We start from the raw sequence: 26,993 nt of genomic DNA on the forward strand, positions 1-26,993 counted from the left end.
TTCCACCACGTTATAATGGTGCACAGTGTATGTATTCAATGAATCCTAATCATGATTTCATTTCTCCTTCGAGAAATTTCACTCAAAGGGATTAAGATCTACCCACAATTAAGCCTGTAAGGGGTACATAATTTCTATATACCAGGAGATTCCAGCGTATAATTGGGCGTGGTCGGAGCAGATATCCCAGAATCGTCTGTTTGAATGGTACTCCTGGAGTCTAAGGTTTCGTCTAAGGTGACGCAGGCCTCACGAACCGCGTCGAGTCCAAAACGTTTGGAAGCCTTGTATACAGACTTCACGTCCCGCTGAGAAATAGCAATCTTCCCAGTGTAAAAGTAGTTGAGGATTTTCTGCAGGGTTTCTGGGTTAATCCGCTTGACGAATACGTCCATTGTCTTCGAGCCATCCAGCTCTCTCTGACAAATTGCTCCGAGGGAGGAGCTGTGGACCTCTAGCAACACCCGGTGACAGGGGAAGTCCCGCGTGGCTGTCCGAAGCACCACATCGATAAGTTGACCTTCTTTGCGAATTTTGTTGAATTCTCTTAGCATCCTGATCGCAAATCCGGGATCTTCCATGCTGAATTCAACAGATGCTTGACTGCTGGTTTCGTTCGATGACTCACTCGTGCTACTGGAAGGTCGTCTGGCGACTGTTGTTACGTGATCAGGGAGGAAAGCCATACCGACTTCTGGATGGTTTCTAGACATTGATTCGGTCAAGTTGGCTATACCGTCAAGGATTTCTTTAGTTCCGGTGGGACTTGTCTCTATGTGGTCGTGGAGTGGGGATTCGGCAACGCACTTCGGACTTTCAATCAACGGAGACACTGCTAGAGGACTAGGAGAGAATAGTTCCGATGTCTCGCTACCACTGAATCCACTTCCACTGCTCGATCTTCCGCTACCGGGGTAAAATACCTGCTTTCCAGGAGTGCGACTGGGTGTCCTTGACCTATTCCGGTTTTCTCTCAGCGAGCGTCCAAGGAAGATGCGACACTCGTCACCGATTTCAGGAAAACGGAAGACGCTTGCGAGCTCCTTGAGTTTGCGCACACGGTCTCTGGAGACTCCACTAATTGACCCAGTGTACGCGTAATCTATCAGATACTGCATGATATTCATGTCAACGCCTTGCATTTGGATGATTTCACGTCTTGATATGCGACCTGATTCACTAGACAGCATTCCACGGAAATACAAACTACTCGCCGCCATCACAAGTCTATGGCAGTGAATTTCCCCCGTAGAAAATTGTAAGATCAAGTCATTGAGGCGACACTCTTTCCTAAAATTATTCAGTGTGTTCATGATGTCCGACGCTCTGGGAGCACCGATAAGACCGGTACTTCCACTCGAGCTTGCCGTTGAGGACGCACTTGACATACTCGCAGGAGAGTCCAGGGTGTCCCCAAACTTCTCGGACGGGGATCCTGGACTCTGGCATTTGCCCTTGGGCGTAGATGCTTTGGGAGGGGAAAATCTCAACATTGGTACGTTGTTTGAGTCTAACCTCACACCGCGATGTCCATTCGATCTGTCGAGGCTCAAGTCTCTCTCGCAACTCTCCCCACGAGTTGTTCGATGCTGACAGTAGGTACGCTTGGAGCGACCACTTGCAGACGCCGACCTCGAACGCCTGCTCACTGCCCGGGCTGACGGGCCTTTCGCAACGGCGTCCCGACTTCCGCAGCCATTCTCTCGTACGGAGGCCATTGCGTGCAATTACCTGCATTCACAGTGATATAAAAAGAGATATATCATCAAATGCATATTTTTATATTATTATAGGTAACTATATACATGAATAACAGCCAGAAAAGCTTTCCACACTTACCTGGCTTATGAACAATATTCATGAAATGTGTGTATATGAAGATAATACAACTGTATATAGATATAGAATGGATGGTTTCAGGCCAATGTCATAAATATACTAAATGAATATTCAGGGGAAAATAAGATAAAAGCATCCAAAATGAGTGCACGAAAATTGAATGAAAATAAGCAAAAATGTCTGGTATCATTTTAACTTTCTGAAACACTCAAATTCTGACAAAATCTATAGTATTTTACTTTTTTTCATAGATTTTGCCCAAGTGGAAATGGGCCACATCTCCACTCTTTTTGATTTCCTTTGACACAATACGTTACTTTGACACAAGTATTTTGAGCTCTGAGCTAGTATGTAGCACTAATAAAGGCAAGGACAACGCATTGTTGTACATATTGGTATCATAATTCCCCCTTTTTTTTTTTGGATCAAGGATAATGTCAAAATGTCTTTAGATCTGCCTCATTATGAACCTCGATGAAAGTCTGTATGCGACTACAATGTTAAAGCGATAAACATAGTGACAGAAATAATTGCTTCTCTCGATCAAACGAGTGAAGGTATGGAAAGTATTTTGAAGTATAAATTCATGACAACACTGAATAAAGTATTCAAATCACTGAACTGTCAACTGCGATGCGCATGACAAGCGTAAAAAACCTATTCTTTGCTTTAAGTATATGTCTATCAAAGAAAGTGAATCATACTTTCTCGATATGTGAAGAATTATCAATATGAATGATACGTTTAAGGTGATATCATGCCACAAAAGAACGAATATCGCAAAAAGACACAAAAATTTCACCCCTATTTTGCGCCCCCTTCTTTCCTACAACTGCGTTGGCCCTGTCCTGTACGCGACCGACAAGGCATCTGCCCATGCATGCATGATGAGAGGACGTGGGTGAATAACGAGTAACCATGACAACTCCTCTGATTTCACACAGGTGTCCTCATTGACGACGGGAACGGCATGAGGGAAGCGGGGGAAGTCAATAAAGGTGTTTTTGTTTTTCTTTTTGACAGACAAAAAGGGAAGAGGGAAGAGGGGTGCTGTTCCGCAACTTAAATCGCAAAAAAAAAAAAAAAAAAAAAAAATCATGAGACTGCATGGATGCAATCTTCAAACTGCGTGTAGGCAGTCATGTAACTGTACTGTATATTGTAACCTACGGATTTCCAAATCGATACAACTCAGTAGTCAGTACACCGTCCGAATGTAAATAATTCAGAACAAAATACTGCCTCGAAGATTGATCAATGGCTGTCGATAATTACAGTACCTCATCGCCAAACACTTTGCTGAGATTGGCCACTCGAATTGCATGAAGCCATTGAACAATAAATGTACTGCTTCAAACTCTATGTCTATCTTCTTAACAGAGCTTGTTACTGAAAAGTGGAAACCTCACCTGAGCCTAAACTGTCCTACATATCGTAGCAACTAAAAAGCAAAAGACATTGGAATGTACCTTCCCGTCGACTCAGCATAACTTGCATGTTCCCTCGCCATGTCTTAATAGGCGCTTTCACATCAGCCCGATAAAGATCCAAGCTCGAAATATTTTTCGCGATCGCAAATTAGCGCGCTATTTCATTTCCTATTCAATCAGCCCGAACATTATCAAATAGCGCGCTAGTTCGCATTGATTATCCTGCTATTTCGGAAATTTCCCGAGTTGGACTCGAGAAATTTTCTCGGTCAATTAGCGCGCTAATATTATTTTGTATTCACATTGTCAAATAGCGCGCTATTTCGTGATCGGGTTAATTTCCCATGTCAGAAAATAGCGCGCTATTTCGAAACATCGGGCTGATGTGAAAACGCCTAAATGATATCACAGAAATATGCAAGTTATGCTGAGCCGAGGGGAAGGTGCATTCCAATGTCTTTTGTGAAACATTTCAGTACTTTAGCAATGATTAACAGATGAGGTCATCTGAGGAATATTGGTTTGGAGCGATTTTTTGTGGGCGTTCCCAAGTAATCTGAAGAAAAATGGAAGAAAAATCGTTAAAAATAATTATGTAGAATGTTTCTAGATATTCGTTTCACCGCAAAAGTGATGTTGAGGGTATCATAAATCAACACAAATCAATATGCATTTGGATTTTAGGGGCCCTTTAAGCTCTTTAAAATTCTATTGATGAAGTAGCGCATGGAAAACAATCACCCCGGCTTAATCTATTCCTGGACTTAACGAAGGCCTTTGATACTATTAATTCTAATATTCTGCTTCACAAGCTGTCTCATTATGGCAAATACGCGGCAAGGCCTTGGAGTGGTTCAGAAATTACCTGTATACAGTAATGTTACTTTGGTTACTTTGAATGGGTAATGTGGCTGGAAAAAACACAGTGTCTCACAGTGTGCTCACAATGTGTTCACATAGTTGACTGTGTGGAAACGCTTGAATGTAACAGTGTGAAGATGATTACACACTGTGGTGTAGGGTTGTTCACTTTGTGTATTGATGATTCACAATAATTATGTTCACAATGTAAAAACGCCCGAATTTAACAGAGTGAACAGATTTCACCCTGTGTTCACACTGCGGGACACTGTGTTCTTCCCACCAGGGTAATATCACACATCAATATATATATATATATATATATATATATATACATATATATATATATATATATATACAAGATATGAGAAAGGAAGGAGAAATCGGTGCGTAGCTTTGACATCATTATTCCTCTTACTGTTCTTCCTTTTCGGATATATATATATACATATTATATTACGTACAACATGAATATCCAGAGACTAAATTCAACTTAAATTCGACCCGCAAATCTCCATGTACAGGATACATGTATGTTGGTAAAGATCTAGAACAGCTTTAAAATGACATACTCGACAAATAGGATACTACCAAGACACGCCATCTATAACTGGCAACAACTCTGGTGGCGCTTTCACGGCTTAAAACATTCCCCACCCACTCAAAACAAAATTTCTCAATGTTATCTCAAAACGACGCATTTCTAATCCCTAGCTGATAGTGGTTGTCACGTTTCAAATAAAGTCTTGTGCTAGCTATATTATAGCTAGTACAAGACTTTATTTGAAACCTTGGTTTGCTGGATGTACAGCTGCGGAAACCACGGGTATCCAATTAAGTAGCATTCGAAGAAAGATATGGTAAATAAGGTAAAGGATGATAGTGGATGAGTCGTTATTATGCTATTATTCTTTATTAGCGTAATAAAGAATTAGAATGCATACTGAATCAACAGTGAGGCAGATTCAATTTCCTTTCCTTGGCGTATGGCAACGTAATCCGTATAGAACCTGTGAACAAAACATTTTGTGCACATTACTTCACAATACAACACATTTAAGAACCTATGACATCGTCAGTAATCCTGTGATGTACGTGTATTTGAGGAGATTCTGCCATTGTTTGTGCAGACGTGTGGGAATATTACTTATAGGTTTGACATCATCAAGAGACACTGTGTAACTTATGTGTTGAAAGGGTGACAAGGTTAACGGGGTAAAATCTAGGCAAACTTACACATCAAAGGTGAGAGAAATGGATGTTGTGCATGGTACATATACCTGCACACACGTGACATATCTTCTTCTTCTTTTCATATCTCTAAATGCACAGAGGGCATTGACACTTTTTTGCACATTAATTTGAAATTACATCTATACTTTTTCCACGCTGTCCTCTGGTGCTTCCCAGGACTTATGCTTGCACTTTAATATCACATTGGATTCGATGCTTCGCGAAATTTCAATGTTTAACGAGATGTGTCATAAGCCGCCAAGACCTTGAGTATATACAGTATATATTTTTTCCATCTTGTTCGAAATGCCAGAGATGACACGAGGGACTGCACTAGACCATGTATTCTCGAGTTTTACACACGATGTCAGATTAACAGAGGGTCATGCTCGTCATTAAAACACCCCTTTTCTCTCTCTCTCTCTCTCTCTCTCTCTCTCTCTGGATATATATATATATATATATATATATATATATATATATATATATATGCTTTTATGTTTATGTCTCATCAAGCCCTTGAAAAAGGCTGGTTACACAGTCGAAAGCTTGGGAAATAAAGGCCATAATGAACATCACTGCAACGTCTGCAAGTCATTTTTCCGTCACGCATTATATCCAAAGATAATGCAGCACCTACCACGTACAAGGCCAAGCCCGCTTCACACTATATATATATATATATATTATAAAACATGAGATATGAGAAAGGAAGGACAAACTGGTGGGTAGCTTTGAAATCATTATTCCTCTTATATATAATACACACACATACACACACTCACATGCATGTGACATGTATACATATTTTATGATAATATCATATTGTTATTAGTATTATTATTATATTCGTGCATGCACACATTCATAGACGGAAAGAGAGGAAGAGAGACAACTTTCTGGCAAACCTTGACTTGCAAAATAATGGAGGATTCAAACTATATTAAACGAAAAAAACAAACGGTGCTATGTCATCATTCTCGTTTGTTGTAGTTTGTTGTCAATTTTGAAAACATTCTTATTCCTAATCCCAAATACTGTAAATTCCGAAACTCTGTACCCAGTAATATAACCAAGGTGTTCAATTGCAAAAGTCTGAAAATCATCCGAAAGTCTCCTTTCAACTACTGGTATAATGGGGCTGATTGCAATTTTGTACTTACCTCCATAGAAAGCATTAGAAAAGACCACCACAAACTATGTAGCCGATCTATCTTTCTTTCTTTTTAATGAACACCGTTACCCTGGTATGTGGAATATGTATGCAAAGAGAATATCAATATCCTTGGAAAATATATGATCATGAAAATGTCTTATAATAATATTTCATGTTTAATGTCTCATACGTCGTAATTATAAAGCTTAGTAATCATCAGTCGTACAGACAAAGGCAATCATTGCAAATTTTCACTGCATTCAACTCGCAGCTTGAATCAATCTGTGCCGACTGAAAAGTAACGCTGCTTTGTGGATATTACACAGAAACACACACACACACACGCACACACACACACACACAAACAAGATGATTACGTGTTTTCAGCAATATGGTAAAGATATTGCACCTGTTAATGAAGATGACAGAATGAAATGCAGACTTTTGCTTCCTGTTCTACTCAAATTTATAGTTCCATTGATAGTATACAAATAACGTGTACACGCTGTACAGTGTGATATTATAATGATCGATTTAGACCACGTGTCGGTGAAATTGGCGGGACGATAATTATGCAGCCATGTAAACAGAAACCTACTCTACGTACACTCCATTATTGATCCGAAAGCCAACAACTTTGGGGTGTCATTTAGTCACCAGCGGCGGTCATGGGTGTTGCTAACGAAAAAAAGTGACAGACTGGTCCTGTATTTATGGTAATTTAGTTAAAGTGTTTGGGATTTTAAAGAATTTTTCACGTATCACTCGGGGCCTCTTCAAATTAAGAAGACAAAGAATCGTTAAACATTTTGTAAATCAATTGAAATCCCATTTACACAACGTTGTAAGTATGCATCCTTAATTTGCATTTTGCGAAATCTTCCGATAACTAAACAATGACATGTTTTAAAACTCCATCGATCTGCATGAAATTATTATATTTCTAAAGTTCACCACAAAGACCTGTACAAAAACACACATGACATTACCCTTGGTTTTCTGATAGCAATAAACAGTGGACGGAACTTGTAGGCCTATCCTGCTAATCATTGTGTGCGTGTTTCTTTTTTTATTCATTGATTGTAGCCCTGATGTACACCGATGCAACATGCAATTAAGAAGTATGAAAGGGTAAAAACGGTCATTATTCAATCCTTTTCCACAAACTTCATATCACATGAGCACGACGTAACATTTAGAGCTTAATACCTATATAATCGCGTTTCATTAAATTGACGAGCATGATGAGATCGCTTAGTGAGGCACTTTGTAAGCCATCATCAATGTTACTTTTTTAACATTGAGAGAATGTAATTACCGGAATTAGATGAGCAATTCTGTAAAAGCGTTGTAATTAAATGCACAGGCAACCCTGAATAAGATGAATAATTTGAAGGGTGAATGTATAAACAGATGAAATCAATGTTATTAATAACATTACTACTAAAAAGCGACAGACTTAGTTCAAAGACATAACATCAACATCTTTTGACAGACCTTTATATGGTAACACAGCACCAAGAAAGGCTCACGGCATTACATTAATATATTTTGGTAGTGCTAACTAAAAAACATATATTCTTTATGCTATCTTGCCTATCGAAGGTGAAGCTCACAAACCACAAATCAAAAACAGGACGTTTGCTTGACGTTCTGGGAAACCTTATTTAGTTGTGGTAATACAAGCCAAAGTTTCCAACAATTAAACGAAAAAAAATTATGAAAACAAAACTTAACTTTATATTTAGTGACATGAGCTAAACAATATCACACAGTGACCTTCTCTCTAAAAAGACTCGAGTGAAATTTTTTTCTCTTGAAGGAGTGAATACAAAAAAGAGCGAATTTAGAGTGAAATTGGAGTGAATTTCGAGTGAAAATGTTCATTTTCACTCGTTTTAGAGTGACGTCAGGGATCACTCCAAAATCTTCGAGTGATCCCTGAGGTCACTCCAAAATGAGTGAAAGAGTGAATATTTTCACTCGATTTTTTTTTACAGAGTTCTATGTCCCATGCGTGTACCTTGTGGTTTCATCCTTGTACGAGTGATATCCTTATATGATCATCAATTCACAATAACTGACGGCGAGTTTCTCTGGCAATTGAATTTAAACTGTTTCTTACATGTACATTCTTTTGTATATCTGTTTAAAGTTAAAGGCCCTGTTTACCTTTGGGAGCAGTGATTTAAAAAATGTTCAAGGTTTCACTTTTGATGCATCTGTATAGATCAGTTGTATCACAAAACATCCTACCTTGTAAAATTTTTGCAATAAAGCCTAAAATATAAGGAGATATCACTATTTTTCTCATTAAACCATAAAACTGTAGACGGTTTAGTCTTGAAACATTTTTATCATAACCATTGTTCACATTTTGTGTAATTAACAACACTTAACATCGATTATACTTGTTCAAATTTTTACATTGGTTGTTTCTATCCCTATTATAACTCACATTTTAGAACTATTTTGAAGCACTAATGCTGGGTTTTTGTTTCATCTGCAAATGGTAAGTTGTGCCCTTAAATCTATGTAAACGTGTTTCTCAAAAATACACACATCTGCGCAAATGAGCTTTATATTAAACAAAATTATTAAGCAAAATAATGGGTGATTCTAGATCTATATATCTAAGCATTATATTGCATTTTAATATTGCACAATTTGAAATATGTGTCGCCACCTCAAAATATAACTCGTAACAATGGCAATATAAATTTGGCAACAAGGAAAGTAGGGGGTTAGCACACACACACACACACACACACACACACACACACACACACACACACACACACACACACACAAATTGAATTCCGCAAAAAAGTTTCGTCGTTCTTGCGACTCGCCGTATCAGACTTATTAGACTATAATGTTGACCAATCTACGTATGCTGTCCACAAAATTCTTGACTTCAAATGTCAAATAACTTCGCCCCTCTACAGAAATATAATGTGGGTCTGCATGATAGTTATGTTCGAGATTTCAGAATCTTGTTGTCAGTGGTAGTGAGCAGGTCAAAGTGTAAAGTGCTCGACAGAATGACGTTATAATGGAATTTATAAACACATTAATTGAAATGACATATCTCCGTCCTCTGAAATGATTTGATGTTGCATGATTTGTACGTTATCTTATTATGTGTGTGTGTGGGGGGGGGGGGGGGGAGGGGGAACAGGTGTTATCACAATAATGAAAACAGACCTAAAGTGCAAAATGTTATAAATTTATTGTCTTTGAGCCATTGATCTTTAAAATTGCTTCATTATCGTCTTGACTCTTTTATTCATAGTATAAAATGTAGGTCTTTTTGATGAAATAATACCAACATTAATTTTTCTATTAAATTAGGAAGCAGAAAAAATATATGTCCGATCGCAAAAGCTTTTGAGCATATTATTTTTGAACGATGGGTATAATGGAATGAAATCCTGCAACCTGGAGCATAGCTCGCTATGCGCAACACGCCACCGCAGGTTTTGTATTGCAAACACGCCAATGCGTTTGTCTGTCGCCAGGCTGAAAGGGCAATATATCTCGTGCCCTCCTGTATAACGTAATTTGATCTCGAGGGTTGTCAGAGAGCACTCCGAAACATGCAGCCAGGAAAAACACATGCGGCTCTATTAGTACACGCCGCTTATATTTGTGACTGAACTCCACTTCCACTGCTTTTTGATACACTGATCTTTCCATACCACCATCCAACCCCCGTAATACTTGTGTGCATTAACAATCTGGTGATTATTATTCAGCATAATGATTATTATTTCTGATCACTTTCCGCTCCGTTCCGCTTTGACGGTTTCATTTTAATATGGCGGCGGTGACTTTATTTGAAATCTCACGTATTGATGTGTATCGTGAATGGCGATAAGCATTTCAACAACCTAAAAATAAAATTTTGATAGCATTTTCAGATGGGGTTCATCACGTCTTTATGACTCTCCAATTTGCACGCTGACGTATACTTCCGGTGTTGTCCGGAACATGACTGTGTGCATTGATGCAATGGATAGCACTATACGTTAAGGTCCAAATGATGAACCCATTAATCCACTAGTATTGATTATTGTAAGCAATCAAACCCCCATAAACCGTTTGCTACATTCATATGGTGTAGTATCATTTACAAACATAATCAAGATTTTGTCCTTTCTTTTCACTTACCAGCTGAATGGGGTATTATTATTCCGTTATTTGCCGATTTACGGTTCAAGAGCACCATCATGTCAACACTGTCTTTTTCTATTTAGTATCAATATCACTATGAACCGGCATTATGACACGATGTCATGTCACGAAGATTTGACAATGACCATTTCTGCATTAAACAACCGCTTTCACAATTTGCGGAGAAGAATACTAATGTGACCACGTAAGTTGCCAACATGATTTTCAAAATCAAATTCACTTGAACCTACAGTTGAACACAAAGATCCGAGTCAAAATTATTAGCGTTATTCAGCTAAATCAACAATGATAATGATGGTGACGATGAAAATTTATGGTTGGTTCAGAATAACAAATATGTGGCAATTCATTCAACATTCATTATTATCTTTATGATTTAAAAAAAAATGCTTACTCTCTACAGCAGGTTATAATTGAATACTACATTGCAAATGTGAGATTTCTATACATGAACAACGAATGTCTCGTAATGGCAATTTCTATGAATATCAAACAAGACACCATTCATTGCACTCTGGCATACACCAGAGTGCTCTTTACGAGATACAACATTCAAGTGTTCATAGCTGTATATATAGAATAACCTTGCATGAAGAACGTGGCAGATCAATGTCTGCGAACGAAGACTAACGTGAGAGCATCACTAGTTTTATTGTGACATTAAACTAAATGCTAAATGAGCAGCATACATGTGGCAATTACTTCCATTATGTCCATAGTAGCTAAATGGAAATGAAGGTCACTAAAGCTATTCCTACGAGTTATAGCGATAATGAGCTTAAATGACAATTAATTGACCGCTGTTACGAAGCACGCATACATGAAATTTGTAACGGGTATACAGTTTCAGCCGAGTGACGTATAGGACAGTATATGGGTAAATAAGAACGCGCGACTCGAAATCAACGTTCAAGTACAATGTATTTACATTTCCTTACGTATGCGGCGGCAAGGAAATATGATAGCCTTACTTACATAGGCAGTATGCTATGCATGTAAGCTTCATACTCGGTCTGGTGTATGAATTATCATAAGAGTACCAGCAGACGTTCAAAATCACATTAACTGCAAGGGTAATATCCCCGTCACACTAGAGGCGGAATGAGCCGGAATGCCGTTGGAATGAAAATTCTTCCTGCCATGACAAAAAGGTATAGGTTCGAATGAGTATGTACGCCCATGATTTTTTTATCATGGCTACTACTAAAACACTGATCAATTCAGTGCTTATTTACGTCGATGTAGGGCAATTTGTCAATCAGTTGCAAAATAGATTCTTTTAAAAAGAAATCAAAGAATCATTAAAGTATAGGATATAAATTTGATAATTACATTCTCTCGTTCATGACACAACTGAAAACTGTTGCTTGGGCCGTCACAATAAACATACAAAATGAAAAATGAAAGATTGAGGTAGAGAATTTATTGTGTATGTTAACATAAATATTTTCGTTCGAAGAACATTGATAGCGTCGAGTTTGGGAATTTTTGACTAGTGAAATAAAGAATTGATATGTTATACCTATAACAGGAGAAATTTGTACAATTCTTGCAGCCTTCTTTTGTGAAAGAAAATGCTATTCATTAGATATCCCCCACATGAAATTACAAAATAATATGTTTATAGTAATATATAGTATATATACATATGAATATATTATATATATATATATATACAATATATAACCCAAATATAATCCTTCTTGTCCTTTAAACCATCAATCTTTAAAATTATCATGAATAATTTGTGGATAAACATTGTGTTTATATTAAGAATGCATAAAAGCCGTTTTCCTAATATTCAGAGATACTCTGTTGCCTTTGAACTAAAACGTTATTTTCATAAATTCTGATTTGGATAAATGGTTGGGATGGATCTCATGGGAAACTAAAACAGTGTCATCCGCGAACATAAACCATTTGAGAATCAACGATTTCGTATATAAAACAGTAAAGGACATAGTATTGCGCCGTGGGGACTCAACATCAGATATTTGACATAGATAAATTAAATTGTTATTAGATAAGTAACTCTTAAACCAACAATAGACTGGGCTTCATTACCATAATAATAATGGTGTATACAAACTTGTAATGGTGAGTATTATCTGTACGGTGTCAACACTGTCTTGCTTGAATCCATATAATAAAAGCCTGCTCTTTTCAGCTTTTTGAAATAGTTGTTTTGTTCCTTGAATCTGTTAAATGTATGATAAAATATTTGTTAATAAAATGCTAAACCTGTGTCACATGCAATTTGCGATTATAGTGTATTCATTTATTTTGTAGAAAGTTGCAAGCCCAGAGTGGTACCCTAATAGCTGTTTCAGTTCGTAACATAAAGCGGCAAATATCAACACTCACGCAGTATCTTGAACCTTTGCAGAGGGCAAATTGCAATATTTCGACCTCTTATCATCTCACAATGAAAGTTCATCAATAAGAAATTAAGAAAAAAATATTTTCAACATAAAATCCAAATCAACAGATTACTCCAATAAAGACTCGCCAAATTAGTTCTTCTGCCCTTGTAAATGGGTGTCCAGTCCCTTCTCAGCAGACAGAATCCAATGTGTGTAGGTTTCCAGCAACGAGATAGTTGACGAGGCTGACACACCTTAGAGCACAGCACACGCCCACCGTACGTACCTTGATGTCAAATTCAAACTGCGAGCAGGTTTGCGGAGTCTTCGAAGTCTACATGACAGGTTACCTCCTCCCGGTAAATAATGGACGCAAAGGCCCTACGGATTCACTACAAGATATGGGCCTGAAACCCTGTGCACTAGTGCTGAGATGTAGATTGATGCACTTTTAGACACATGTCATCAGGTTGGGGTTAAACATTCCTTGGGTGAGGGATCTGCACATCACACATTCTTGACCTTCTGTGTGAATGGCCCCATGAGGCATGCAGACGACACTACGGGGGCACAACGAACAGAATTTTATATATTTCACTTACCGCGCAAAACGCTGTGGGAAATCTCACGGAGATGTAAACGTAGAATACTCAGCGTCGTCTGATAAGAAGTTACGCTACCGTATGGAATAATTTCTGCTCTGGTTGAGAGTACATGGCGTGTCCCCACGTGGTGAAACTATGCTCCTTTTATTCTCTTTCATTTTGTATGCTATATTTCCTCAGAAGCAGAACGGAGGATTAGATTTACCTGGTCGGAAGACTACTATGCGCCCATACAATGATTCGGGCAGTAATAGGCTGCGGCCTAATTTGAGCTGCTGCCACTACATACCACTATTCGTTCCATACAAGCTGCACTAGCTGCAGTACACGTTCATCATTATGCGGGCTACCGTGCGTGGCGTTGCAACCTTGTGTGTGTATGTATGTGTGTGTGTGTGTGTACTGGCCCGGTTCGTGAGTGATGTATGCTCACGTATGTAAATACACGACTTGATCAGGAGCAGTGCTGTTCGTAGAGACAGCTCCACTCATTCAGGTGATATACAAAGCACACAAAATTTGACCGGGGAGAAACGAGTGCGGTTTCGCTGCTCCCCTTCTGTTATTAGTATACATGCAAATTAAGTGTGTAAGCCTGATCTCGCGTTCTCTGGGAGTATAAGGACCATCCCCATATTGATAAATACAGCAAATCTCTCGGGATGTAGAAATGGGAATCAGAGATGTTTTTAGCAGGTTGACATTTTGGTATAAAGTGCATGGAAAGGGAACCCAACGTAAGGCAGTCGTTCATGCTATGAGGTTAATATCGTCTGGAGCATCAGATATATCTTGTCCTGTATTCTTCGCAAAGGGTTAAATTGATGCCAGTTTTGAAGAGACCTCAATAAAAGAAAAGAACGAAGCATAAGACAGTATACCTGGCTGTGCCCATACAACATTTCTCCTAATCACTTGTTTACCGACTTTCAAAATCTCACAGCAAGCTATTGTTTTATTAGTATCCCCCCCCCCCCCGATTAATGGTCATGGTTTCAAAGCAACCAAGAGCCGAGACAAAACATTTTAAACATGAATGACGCGTTCACTCTCAGGGACTGTAATGATCCAAAAGTGACATTCGTCAAGGTATCGGGCCCTATAAATAGCAGCATAATGACATGGCGGCGGCCGGGTTACGTTGTCCTGGTCGAGCAGATAAAGAACATTATTGTTAAAGCTTTGAATGCATTTTTTTCCTTTCTTCCTTTTCAGAAAATGTATATCAGATAAGCAGAACAGAATTCCTTATCACACTATTTTCTTTTTTAAGGAAAGGGAATAGATAATGTTATCTTACAATAAACTGGAAGCAAAAAAAAAACACCTCTGAATTAAGATTTTAACAATTGTGGCAGCTGTACTTGTAAACAAATTGAATACGGTAATCATATTATGAAAATTATATGATAATCAGGTTGAAGTGGGTTTTACTCTCAGACTCGCATATTATAGGCCTACATTTTTTAATACATTAACAGAAAAGAAAGGAAGGTCAATAATGATAAAGTAAACGTTTGACACAAAATTTAGGCAAATTAAAGAGTGTCTGATTACATTCAATTTTGGTAAAGAATTTTGTTATTGGATTGAGCTATTGGATACAAACGACAGTCAGCTCAGTACTAGTCAGTGGTTTGAAAACAGGGTGTATTATTTTAGGAAGATGCATTAGACAGGATTGTTGACTCTCAACATTGTTATTCATTTTAGCAGTTGGAAGATTAGAAATTATGCTATGGAGAATAAAAGGACTTTCATTTTGTAAGTTTGTAAGCCCAATTTCAATGGAAATATTGCAATATGCAGATGACACCTGCATATCGTTCTTTCACAAAGGAATCAAATATGCAATAAATTATGTTGATGACTGCTTGTAAATCCAGACAGTTTGATTCCGTAGTTGGTCAAGTAATAAACAGCAGTAAACATGTTAGAAAAGGCTTGGGCCGTTGAAAGAGGAAGGTTTGTTTGTTCATTTCCATCTGAGAAGATGGCTGGATATCCCATATTCAGCTACGTTAAGCTGGTCTTCCATGGGGCCCAGGTGTATGTGAGGCGGAACATGCACTTCACCGGGTTAAAGACTGCTCTTTGCGATGAATGAATGAAGCGGGATCTTTTACGTGCATGAGTTGTGACTCTCTCATACACGGGACTTCCATTTAATGTCCTATCCGAGGGATAAATATAATTTTGGTTAATAGTTTGCAGTTGGAGACGTAACTAAATAAAAAAATGTAGGATGTTACCAGAGACTCCAACTCTCCCGTTTTCGACGGGAGATCTCCCGCCGAAAGCCCATTTTTGCAAAATCTCCCGTTCTCCCGCTTGAGATTCAATTTCTCCCGCCCTGGCTCTGTGTCTACCGTTTGAAATGATTTTTACTTAATATCATTACATGTTGAAAAATAAGCCTGAGATAGCACGGGAGAGCATCTAGAACTAGACCCCGGCCGCAAGGAACTTCGCACTTTGCGCTCGTGATGTGCGCTTCGCGCACATCAAATTGGAGTCTCCCGTTTGCTAGGGGTTTCAGGCGGGAGAATCTCCCGATCAGAAGGTGCTTGGGGTTGGAGTCTCTGTGTTACCATGGTATATATATATATATATATATATATATATATATATATATATATACATATATATCTTTTCTGAAATAATTTCCTTTGAAATGAATGCCTAAATATGCGAGCGAGAGAGAGGGAAAAATGGTTATGGCGCCCTCAAACGGCTTCTTGACACGCACAATGACGTCATTGGCTCCAACAAGATCCCAATCAGGTAATCAAGAATTATTATTGCCCTTCTGAAACCCGGCAAAGACCAAACCATTCTCAATCGCATAGCTCAACATAATATTGTGGATGACTGTATTATCCCAAAACCGATTACTTAATTACTTGCTTAATTAACTGAGCAATTACAAAATCAGTTGAACATAATATTCAGTATAGAGGTGGCTTTGAAGATCAGATTATATGTATATGTATATGCATATATATATATGAATAAAAGCAATAGGTTTCTGCTCGGAGTCCAAAAAAGTATTGATTCACAACAATAGTTCATATGAAAACTCCGTGAGAGACGCCTATGGGCGAAAATTCGTCAAAACTACGTCTCACGGAGTTTTCATGTTGAACTACTGTTGTGTATTAATGTATATATATATATATATATATATATATATATATATATGCATATATATATATATATATATATACACATATATTATATACATAATCATTAGCTCTGTTCTAGAAATATCATATATATATATATATATATATATATATATATATATATATATATATATATTATATACATAATCGCTAGCTCTGTTCTAGAAATATCATATATATATATATATGCATACATATAATTGTGCCATGCAAATCATCACATTTTCCTTAAACATATCGTGTTTTCTTTTCTCTCTATGAAGACAGTATAACCACATAGTTATGTTTCCGCCATAGTCGCTGGTATTCAGACGACTATCACCAATATTATGTAGCACCGATGACTACGTTGAATATAATGTGAAATCAAAAGTATTCTATTCAATTTACATCAGGTGTTCTAGCCGACTTATACCCTACGGATGAAACATGTAAACAAGAACTCATCAATTGTCAAATGGAATTATTATGATTATTAAATAGTGGAACTAGGAATTATGACATAAATCCTTCACCAAGATCAACAGACATTACAGCTTGCATCCGTACTTTGCTCCATCTAACTGTGAACCGTTTTCGATGTACCGGATACAGTGACGTATCAGATACAGCTTCTTTTGCAAACTTATTAATGATAATCTCGGCCTTTTCGTGAATGCACACATTTTAGAAGCAACGACATCTACAATAATAATAATAATAATAAAGCAGTGTTGGTGACAAAGCAAGGAATTCAATCTGTGGGTTTTGTCGAATTGGTATTCTGGCAAAGACACTATTTACAATCTGAGACCTTTTGTCCGATAGACAATATGTTACCAACATCATCGTCATCATTATCATTATTACCATCACCGCATCATCCTCTCATCTCTCAACATCAGTATCATCCCCATATCGCCAAAACCTTCACCACCACCGCCATCATCAGCATATCATCATCATCACCATCATCATCACCATCATCATCAGCATCAGCATCAGCATAGATCATCGTCATATCATCATTATCATCATATCACCATCATCATCATCATATCACCATCATCATCTCATCCCCAATCATAATTATCATCATCATCAGCATATCTCATTATCATAATAATAATCATCAGCATCATTATCATTATCTGAATCATTATCACCGTCATCACCATCATCAATCATCCCTCATCATCTCTCTCCCTTCCTTCTATCTCTCTCACTTATCATCTCTTTTAATGTCAATATAGTTATTCTGTACTTTCCTGTCACTGATAAACATGTACCAATCTCCCCTATTCCATTTTATATCTTCATACATCCATCAAGCCGTTTTTTGTTTTTTGTTTTTTTCTGGGCGTGTGCTCATTTTTCTCACGAACAGGAAGCAATGATTTTTAAGTACAATCTCTCACATTTATGGTTTGAAGTTCCGTCACAAAACTGAAACCGAGCACTAACCCAAGTATGGCAGATTTAATATCTTAATGCGTATGGGTATGTGTGTGTGTGTGTGTGTGTGTGTGTGTGTGTGTGTACAGCAGATTAAAAAAACAAAAAACAAATGGGGCTGAAGGCTAAATTAATGCTCTCTAGCTCAACACTAATGATGGCGCTATTCATAATCATGACAATTTCCTGCATTTCTTGTGTAGTCCCGTATCTCTGTACATTAGAACCGAGACTTTGGTTCCGTCTGCCGCAGATAAACACTCTGCCCATTCCACTTATTTTGCATGGATAAAGAAGTAAATGTCCTCAACGCTGCAGACGGAAGGCACATAGTAACTGCCTAAGCTACCTCTTTCTCCCTTTCTTTTGCACGTTTGTTTGTTTGTTTGTTTGTGTTTTTGCTGCTTTCTTTCACCATCTTATCTGTTATACTCCACATAATTTTCTTCTTTGTTCATATTTTTCCCTCCTCCTTCATCAAGTTCTGTTTTTCCTCTTCCTTCCCTGGTATTTGATATGTACGTGTATAGATGTACACTTTATATATATATATAGCTTCCAAAAGGCACTAAATCCATCATTTTTCAGTGGATTTGGCGCCTTTTGGTTGCAAGCTCTTCCTATGTTGAGTAGGTTGTCCACGTGTTGGCGAGACAAGATAAAAAAACAAAACTGGCATAAAGTTCATGCTGTATTCACCAACTGTTTGTAGTGGTTATCGTTCACTCAGTATGTTGGTGAACCGTTGGTGAATACGGCATGAACTTTGCTCCAGTTTTTTTTTGTTAAATCTTATGATATCAGTGTGTGTGTGTGTGTGTGTGTGGGGGGGTGGGGGGGGGGTTTCAAGGTCAAGAATCTCCCCCCTCCCCCTCCTCCCCCCCCCCCCCCCCCCCCCCCCCCCCGCTTAGACGGCAAGAATCTGAGGGTGGAATCTTTGGAAATTAAAATTCCTGGGTTGTGATTTTTTTTTTCCCGCATTTTTTTTTTTTTTTTTTTTTTTTTGGGGGGGGGGGCGCTACCCAAAAGTGTGTGTGTGTGTGTGTGTGGGGGGGGGGGGGGGCAGCCCCCCCCCCCAGGTTCCGCGGCCCCTGTATGTATATATATATATATATATATATACATATATATATGAAGACGATGAAGACAAACAAGTAGACATAATGCATTAGAATCCAACTTCATTTATTTGTAAACCAAATTTTCGACCCTTGCGCGGATCTTCCTCAGGGTAACAGTGAGGAAGATTCGCGCAAGGGTCGAAAATTTGGTTTACAAATAAATGAAGTTGGATTCTAATGCATTATGTCAACTTGTTTGTCTTCATCGTCTTCATGCTCTTATTCCAACACGCGGATAATATTACCATTATATATATATATATATATATATATATATATATATATATATATATATATATATATATATATATATATATATATATATATATATATATATATGTATATATATATATTTTATATATATATATATATATATATATATATATATATATATATATATATATATATATATATATTTACATATATATATATATACATACATCAGGGCTCGACACTAACGGTGGCCCGGTGGCCCACCAATAAAAAAAAAAGCCGGATGTTAATTTGCCTTTACTTTTGGAAATACACAGCGGTAACAATCGGCTCCGTAAGATGCTAAAATAAATGTCAGATGTTTGCTTTTAAGTTTGGAAATGAATAACGATAATATTTGACTTCGTATGATACTAAAATAAATGTCGGATGTTTGCTTATACTTTTGGAAATGAATAACGGTAAGATTCAGCTCCGTACGGTGCTAAAATTAATGTCACATATTTGATTTTGCGTTCGGAAATTAATAAGGATAACATTCGGCTCCGGAAGATGCTGAAATAAATGTCGAATGTTTGCTTTGATATTTGGAAATCAGAAATGAATAACGGTAACCTTCGGCTCTTTACAATGCTAAAAACAAATGTCCAATGTTTACAAATGTCTGCAAATGCTCCCACTTTCTCATTTGAAACGCAAGTTTTGACCACCTAAATAGGCATCAACTTTTGTAATTATGTATAAGCCTATTTGCGAAATCTTAGAACTCAGAATAACGGTAAGATGATTGAATTTTCTATTCATTTATTTTAGACATGGGTACCTGTATCACTTCAGTAATACTTGATATTTATTTTTCTATATTTAGTAGGACCGATTTAATTTTCCTATATGTTTTTCTTGATTTTTTTTTTCGGACCACTAGATTTTACTTTCGGGCCACCAAAAAATAAAAATCAATGATTTTGGTGGCTCGATTAGGCCACCAAAAATAAAAGTTAGTGTGGAGCCCTGTATATATATATATATATATATATATATATATATATATATATATATATACTGTCCCTTTTTCAACCCCCTTCTTGTATGTGTTCCTTTCCTTTGCTCAACCAATCCCAAGAATCTTTTAGGGCCCTCTACTATAATCTCTGTGTACGGTACTACATCTGTTCGAAGGATCTACCCTTTTCCTATACACAATACTTTCATTTCGCTTCCCGTATCCGAATGGGTTGGCACACGTTTGTAAGTACTGAGTGTATTCCTTTGAAAGTTCTATCCATAGAGATGTTTACTTCTCTTGTTCTCGCAAACTTCATGATCATGATATTGATATCTCATTGTTTATCATCGAATTACGATGAATATTGTTTAGTTTTAAAGGGCAAATACCATAATTACGTTATTATGCAGAGCTGTAGTGCTAATGTTTCCCTCTCCCTGTTGAAATATGAGAAATAGTATATGGAATCAAGCTGAATTAATGTCTATCCAATATTCCGTAATCCTGATGACAGCCTTGTTTTGTTAGTTTGCTTGTTGTATTCACTTTAAATATCATTACTATACTTATTTTGAAACTAATTTCACCTCCCCGATGCCAAGAAATTGGCTGCACTGTTGTATTCTCAATGCCATTTTCAGTGTGGATAGGCTCGGAATACTTGTATGTATGGTATAGTGGCCACTCAGAAGCCATCATTCATTTTCTTGCTATTGGAACTCGGACATTAATGAATGCATCACAAAGAAACTTCATCCTATATCTAAGTTGACTTTCCATAACAAACAAAAAAAAATCAAAGTGAAATAAAAAAGATGAAGAAAGTTAGTCGTTTTTAGAGTTTCACGTGATTTTACCAAACGTGGTTATTGGACACGCTCAGAGGGCTATGATATTATAACACTATATCATTGGTTCACGCACAGCTTTGAAGTCATCATAAATTCATTCATGTTCCAACCACGATGATTCCTAAAGAAAAAGCGGTTATCATTACTGATCCATTACATATCCTGAATAAATTGATGTTAAAGGACTTAATCACCTTTAGTATATTTATTTATTCATTCTTTTTTTTTGGGGGGGGGGGGATCTCTTCAAAGGAGTTACTGAATAGAGCGAAGATTATTGTCATTTTTTTTTGGGGGGGGGGAGCGGAGTGGAAATCTCTTCAAAGGAGTTTATAATGGACGTAGCAAAGATTTGAACTCAAGTCAAGGAGACCCTGATAGGCAATGATCCATTGTGTCCTGATTTGCGTTGTCACAATCATCGTAACTGATACCACTGTTGCTTTAGAATAGCATGTGACATTTCTCAATAGCTGACTTTTTTCGACTTCATAAATTAGGCTCTTACTATTCTGTTGGTGTGATGTATGGTATCAAAGCAATGTCAACGTGTCATGAAGTTTCAGTGACTTTGAGATATGACGACTAGCGATAGATTTTAAACATTTGTCCGCCTTGAGCAATAATATTTTAAATTCGATTCCCAACTAGTGAATATAATTCCCACGAATCAAAATACAGAAATAAAGCGCAATGCACGCGGCTGCTGTGTTCTTGCCTTCAGGTGTACAGAACTTGAGATTATAAAGAAATGCCTGTGGAAAGGTTTCTGATGATTGATGAAGTATATTATAAGAATAAAATGTTTTTGCTTTTTTGTATTGCTAAATTGCCTCCGAATCAGAACAGAAACCTGTGAACAATAGTCACCGTAATAGTCGTTTTGATGGATATAACCGTTATTGGTTATGGGGGTATGGAGTACACCTTCTTTTTATTAATAAAATGTAATTCAAGTATTGCTGGAAGCTCTGTTAATGGCATTCTATTGCTCATAAAACTCAAGGTCTTTTCCTTTTTCTTTTTTTCTTACTCATTGTCTGAAATAAAGGAATAGGGTATATCATCTGTCCCTTTCATATAGAAAGTGAGACATGATTATCTTGAGCAGAGAAACTTCCTCCCCTTTAGACTCAGGGAAGTTATTCAGTGCGATTCTGCTCCTTCTCTGCAGATCTTGCTTCTGACAGTATAGTTGACGGGACGGAAATGCATTATAGACAGACAATTCATTCGTGATCAGTATGCTCCAATTTACCCTTACCAGAAAAGTTCGGCAAAGACATATTGATGGTAAGAAGTAAAGTCTGAGGTCTGAGACGTCTGGACTATAAAAGATTACAAAAACCTCTCTCAAGATTTGCTCGTTTGCTCTGGGCAAATCTTTGGTGTCATTATGTATGGGTGATGTCTGAGAAGTACACTTGGCATACATCTGAATGTGGTCGCGTCAAAGCGAGGTCCGTACTTTTCCATTATATACATCTTGATGAGTCACCTCAAAATAATGTAAACAATGTTGAAAATATTGCATGGTGGTTGAGGGTTGCAATACCCAGTTGCGTAGCAATGCGTATTTGTATTTCATAGACCTGAATGCGAGGTGTGTGTGTGTGTGTGTGTGTGTGTGTGTGTGCGTGTGTGTGTTTTCCACCAGCTGGCTTTACGCAGGTTTAGTCTGAAAAATATAGTCCGTATTTACTTGGAAACGGGGGGAGGGGGGGGGGTATTGATTATATTTTAGATCAAGTTGTCAGCATAAGCATGCTTGATTTGAACATTGTACTAATATTACAAATATATACGTATACGGATTACGATGTCAAGATATTATGATGCTAATTCATACATGATGGATGTTCCCGGTTTTTTTTTTCTTTGTCTTTACTTTTCTCTTTCTTCAAGTCTCTCTCTCTCTCTCTCTCTTAATATATATATATATATATATATATATATATATATATATATATATTCATATACATAAATATAAATATTTTATATGTGTTTGTATGTACAGTATATAAGTGTAGTATGAATATTATATAATATGGATGTGCTTGTGTGTGTGTGGGTATCATACTTTCTATGAATAAACGAGCGTGTTTTCTTTTTGTTTTTTGTTTTTACTGCGCGGCTATGGTCTAAGTCGAAGAATTAGATACATAAATACATATGAAATATTAAATAATCCCTTCATCAGTGCACCTCTCCACCCCCCCCCCTTATTCAGAGGACATGTGCTGTCTGCCGGAGCTTCATTTCAATTAAGTGGGCTTTGAAGACGAAATTCGCTCAAACTTTGGCCTAAAGCGCACATCATGCCAACTTGACTGGTGACTTATTGTGTAGTAGTAACAACACCAAGAAAAGCCATGAGATTCAATCTCCTTATTACGAATCAGCACACTGTGACCTACCCTATATACTGTACGTGGCTGCATTCAGGATGATAAAATCGAATACGACACACATGGGCTTCGTTTCATAAAGTTCTTTGCAAAATTTTATAAAAGCAGTTTCTATGACAGCAGCCATGAAGCAACTAATCAAATGTGAGTGTTGGCGTCATTACTGTATGGATTATGAACTACAATATTACAGTGACTTTCAGTTATTGCAAACTCCTCTATGAAATCGGAACTACATGATTTTTTTTTTTCTATAGGAGGGTGTTTTGCTGTTCTATTTTCATGATCCCGAGGTTTAGATGGGACTCCGTACATGTTTAAGTTGTAGCAAATTAAGTTTGTGCCGTCATGTTGGTTGGAATAATGTGTCGACGAGGCCGTACCCACAACTGATTATATTTCTACGTAATTTTAGCATTATTGTCTACCAACTCACACAACCATCGTACAATCAGTCTGAAGTACGCAACTCCCAGAGTGTTCCCATGCTTATTGGGGTTAATGGTTTAACATTGCACGTTTATCACTGAGAGAAAAAAAAAATAAACACAGACAATGTCTTCTGCAGCTTTAGGAATGCAAGGTCATCTCTCCCTACTGTAACAATGTGAGAAAAAAAAATGTCTGCTGTCGAGATAACTGGCATGTCTGAGTTTCGGTTTATATATATATATATATATATATATATATATATATATATATATATATTTATTTTTTTTTTCCAGATGTGAATTGATGTTGAAATATTCAAGGATGAGTAAGATGTTTGCAGCTGCAGTAGGTCCCATGTCAAATGGATTTCACTTTACCATGTAGCATTACCAAAGCAGCAATGAACATCAACATTTACAAGAAGGAAAATAGGCAGACATCCAAAAATGAACCAAAGTACCCCAACTCTTCATAATAGATGATGGTGAAACCCTTCGCTCGCAAATGCATTGCTGCAATCAGAGTAGACGAAATTGTGAATTTGGATGAAGAATCTATACAGCCATGACGCCAACAGTATCACAACATTGAGACATCATAATCTGCAATACATCATAAATGAAACCCTTTTGAACTTAAAAGCACCTTGAAGAAGTGTATTCAATCATTCAAGAAGGATGTGCTTCAACGTTCGTTTCCATGGCAACCCTCCTGAACACATTCATGCGTTCTATAGCTGAAATTTGACGCCCCCAGAATGTAGCATGTATTGGAGAAGCAAATGTGACTTATGTAGACAAAATACCAGCAAGTCAAAGAAGGGCTGGAAAAAGGTATTGAGTGGTACGATGTACATTAGACACACTATGCACAGCTCCAATAATGATACGCGCACTTTGTATATTTGTAGGCCTCTGTACTTGTTTTTACGTAGTTTGTTTGTACGTTAGTACGTTTTTGTTTGTACGTATATGTATGCATTTGTTTTTACATTGCCAATGTACCGGTACTAGAACGTACGAATATTTTGGGTGCCAAATTATTTTCATGCGACCTGTAGCTCTATAGCCATTGAAGTATTACTGAATACCCGTCAATCATTTTTATAGCACATAATGCAGTCGCAACGATTATTTCAATAAAAGGTCGGAGACTTGGCTCTTATATCCCTATCATCATACGACTGAGGATGACCATGTGTGTCGTGGCAGACTCATTCCCAGCAAAATAAGGTTATCAATTTTACTTTTGTTTAATTAGATACGCTTGTATGCAAAAGCGTAACTGAAAATTCTGAAGGATGGTGGTCCATATAGAGGGAATATTTAGTTTTATTTGCTGTCGCACTGAAACATGTAATAGGACTACAATGCAACCAAAGAAATCAGCCTTACGTTTGCAAAGGGAATGACTATTGTGTATGCGTCAGACGTTCTTTTGTGGGAGACAAGGGCAAAAAAAAAGTTCTAATAATATTTCTATTCAGGATACATGAACCGTGCGGGAAAGGAATTTGGTGCTGAAAATATCAAGTCAACATGAGGATAAAATTGAGTGAGTTCATGCCGGTGTTATAAATAGTTACACTTACAGCGCTTGTACAGAAATTCTGAACAGCCTTTCCAGTGACACTCACAATTCTCGCAGAACAGGCGAGTCCCAATACTCAATGCCACCTCGATCTGTTACTTATCCCACGGATATTACTTACACCAATATTACTTGATGGATATATTTCAGGACTTAAAGGGGATGGCTAGTAACTGATCAGTGGGAATGCTGGGGGATGATTGTTCCAATTCTTTTGGGATTCATTTAAGAGTACATTGTATATCTATTGTTGTGTGAAAATTATTTGCTTCAGAACGGTCTCATATTCAATTAATGTGCAGTTTAATGCCCCGTCACTCAGTACAGGCATGCTAGCCTGGAACTATCAAACTGCACATTACCTGAATATGAGACCATTCTGAAGCAAATAATTTTTACACAACAATATTATGTACTCTTAAATGAATCCCACAAGATTTGGAACAATATTCCCAAGCATTCCCACTGATCAGTTACTAGCCATCCCCTTTAACGTCCAACTCTTAACCCCCCCCAAAAAAAAAACAAAAAAACAAACAAACAAACAAACAAACAAACAAAAAACAATGGCAACAACGCACATGTCACGCTCACATCACCAAGCCGCTGTTTCACATGGTTCAAGATGTAATGTAGGCCTACGATTTCCTTTGCAGTCAAACTCATTCAGGTTTAAATATAGCACAAGTCTATTACCCAATTATGTTTGTGAAGAATAGGTTAATCCATGAGCATGATGAGTACCCTTTACAAGGAGTCTACTTTATTTCACGTCATTCAGTTACCATGTGAACAATGTTACATTTCGCTAATCATCGCGCCCAATAGTTCATAAGTTATAACATTTTAGCCTCTTGTGAAAGCTATATATATGGTAATTCCGTTCACGTCATAAGATGCTATCACGTGGGTAACAAGAGCGAACAAACTATGAAATCTAAACCAAAACTTACCTTTCCGAGCTTCCATGTTTCTGTGTTTGGTGTTCTCCTTTCGACTTGTTAAATTTCTAGAAGGAGGGTTCGACAGAAGACGTTTGGCACGTATATCCAGGGCAAGGTGCGATACC

At 37.4% G+C, this 26,993-nt stretch overlaps 1 protein-coding gene across 1 annotated transcript; it reads right to left on the reverse strand.

Annotated features, from left to right (window-relative positions):
* LOC140244706 (uncharacterized) lies at positions 1-26,993 on the reverse strand. The gene is made up of 2 exons (XM_072324321.1): positions 26,878-26,993; positions 1-1,731 (listed from the first exon to the last, which is right to left on the reverse strand). The coding sequence occupies exon 2, from the start codon at positions 1,716-1,718 to the stop codon at positions 135-137; it is 1,584 nt and encodes a 527-aa protein (XP_072180422.1). The 5' UTR covers positions 1,719-1,731; positions 26,878-26,993; the 3' UTR covers positions 1-134.

The sequence above is a fragment of the Diadema setosum genome, chromosome 21 (assembly GCF_964275005.1).
Source record: "Diadema setosum chromosome 21, eeDiaSeto1, whole genome shotgun sequence".
NCBI classification, from domain to species: Eukaryota; Metazoa; Echinodermata; class Echinoidea; order Diadematoida; family Diadematidae; genus Diadema; species Diadema setosum.

Excerpts from the sequence above, each read along its gene's own strand:
- LOC140244706 (XM_072324321.1), bottom strand. The coding sequence starts at position 1,718 with ATGGCCTCCGTACGAGAGAATGGCTGCGGAAGTCGGGACGCCGTTGCG.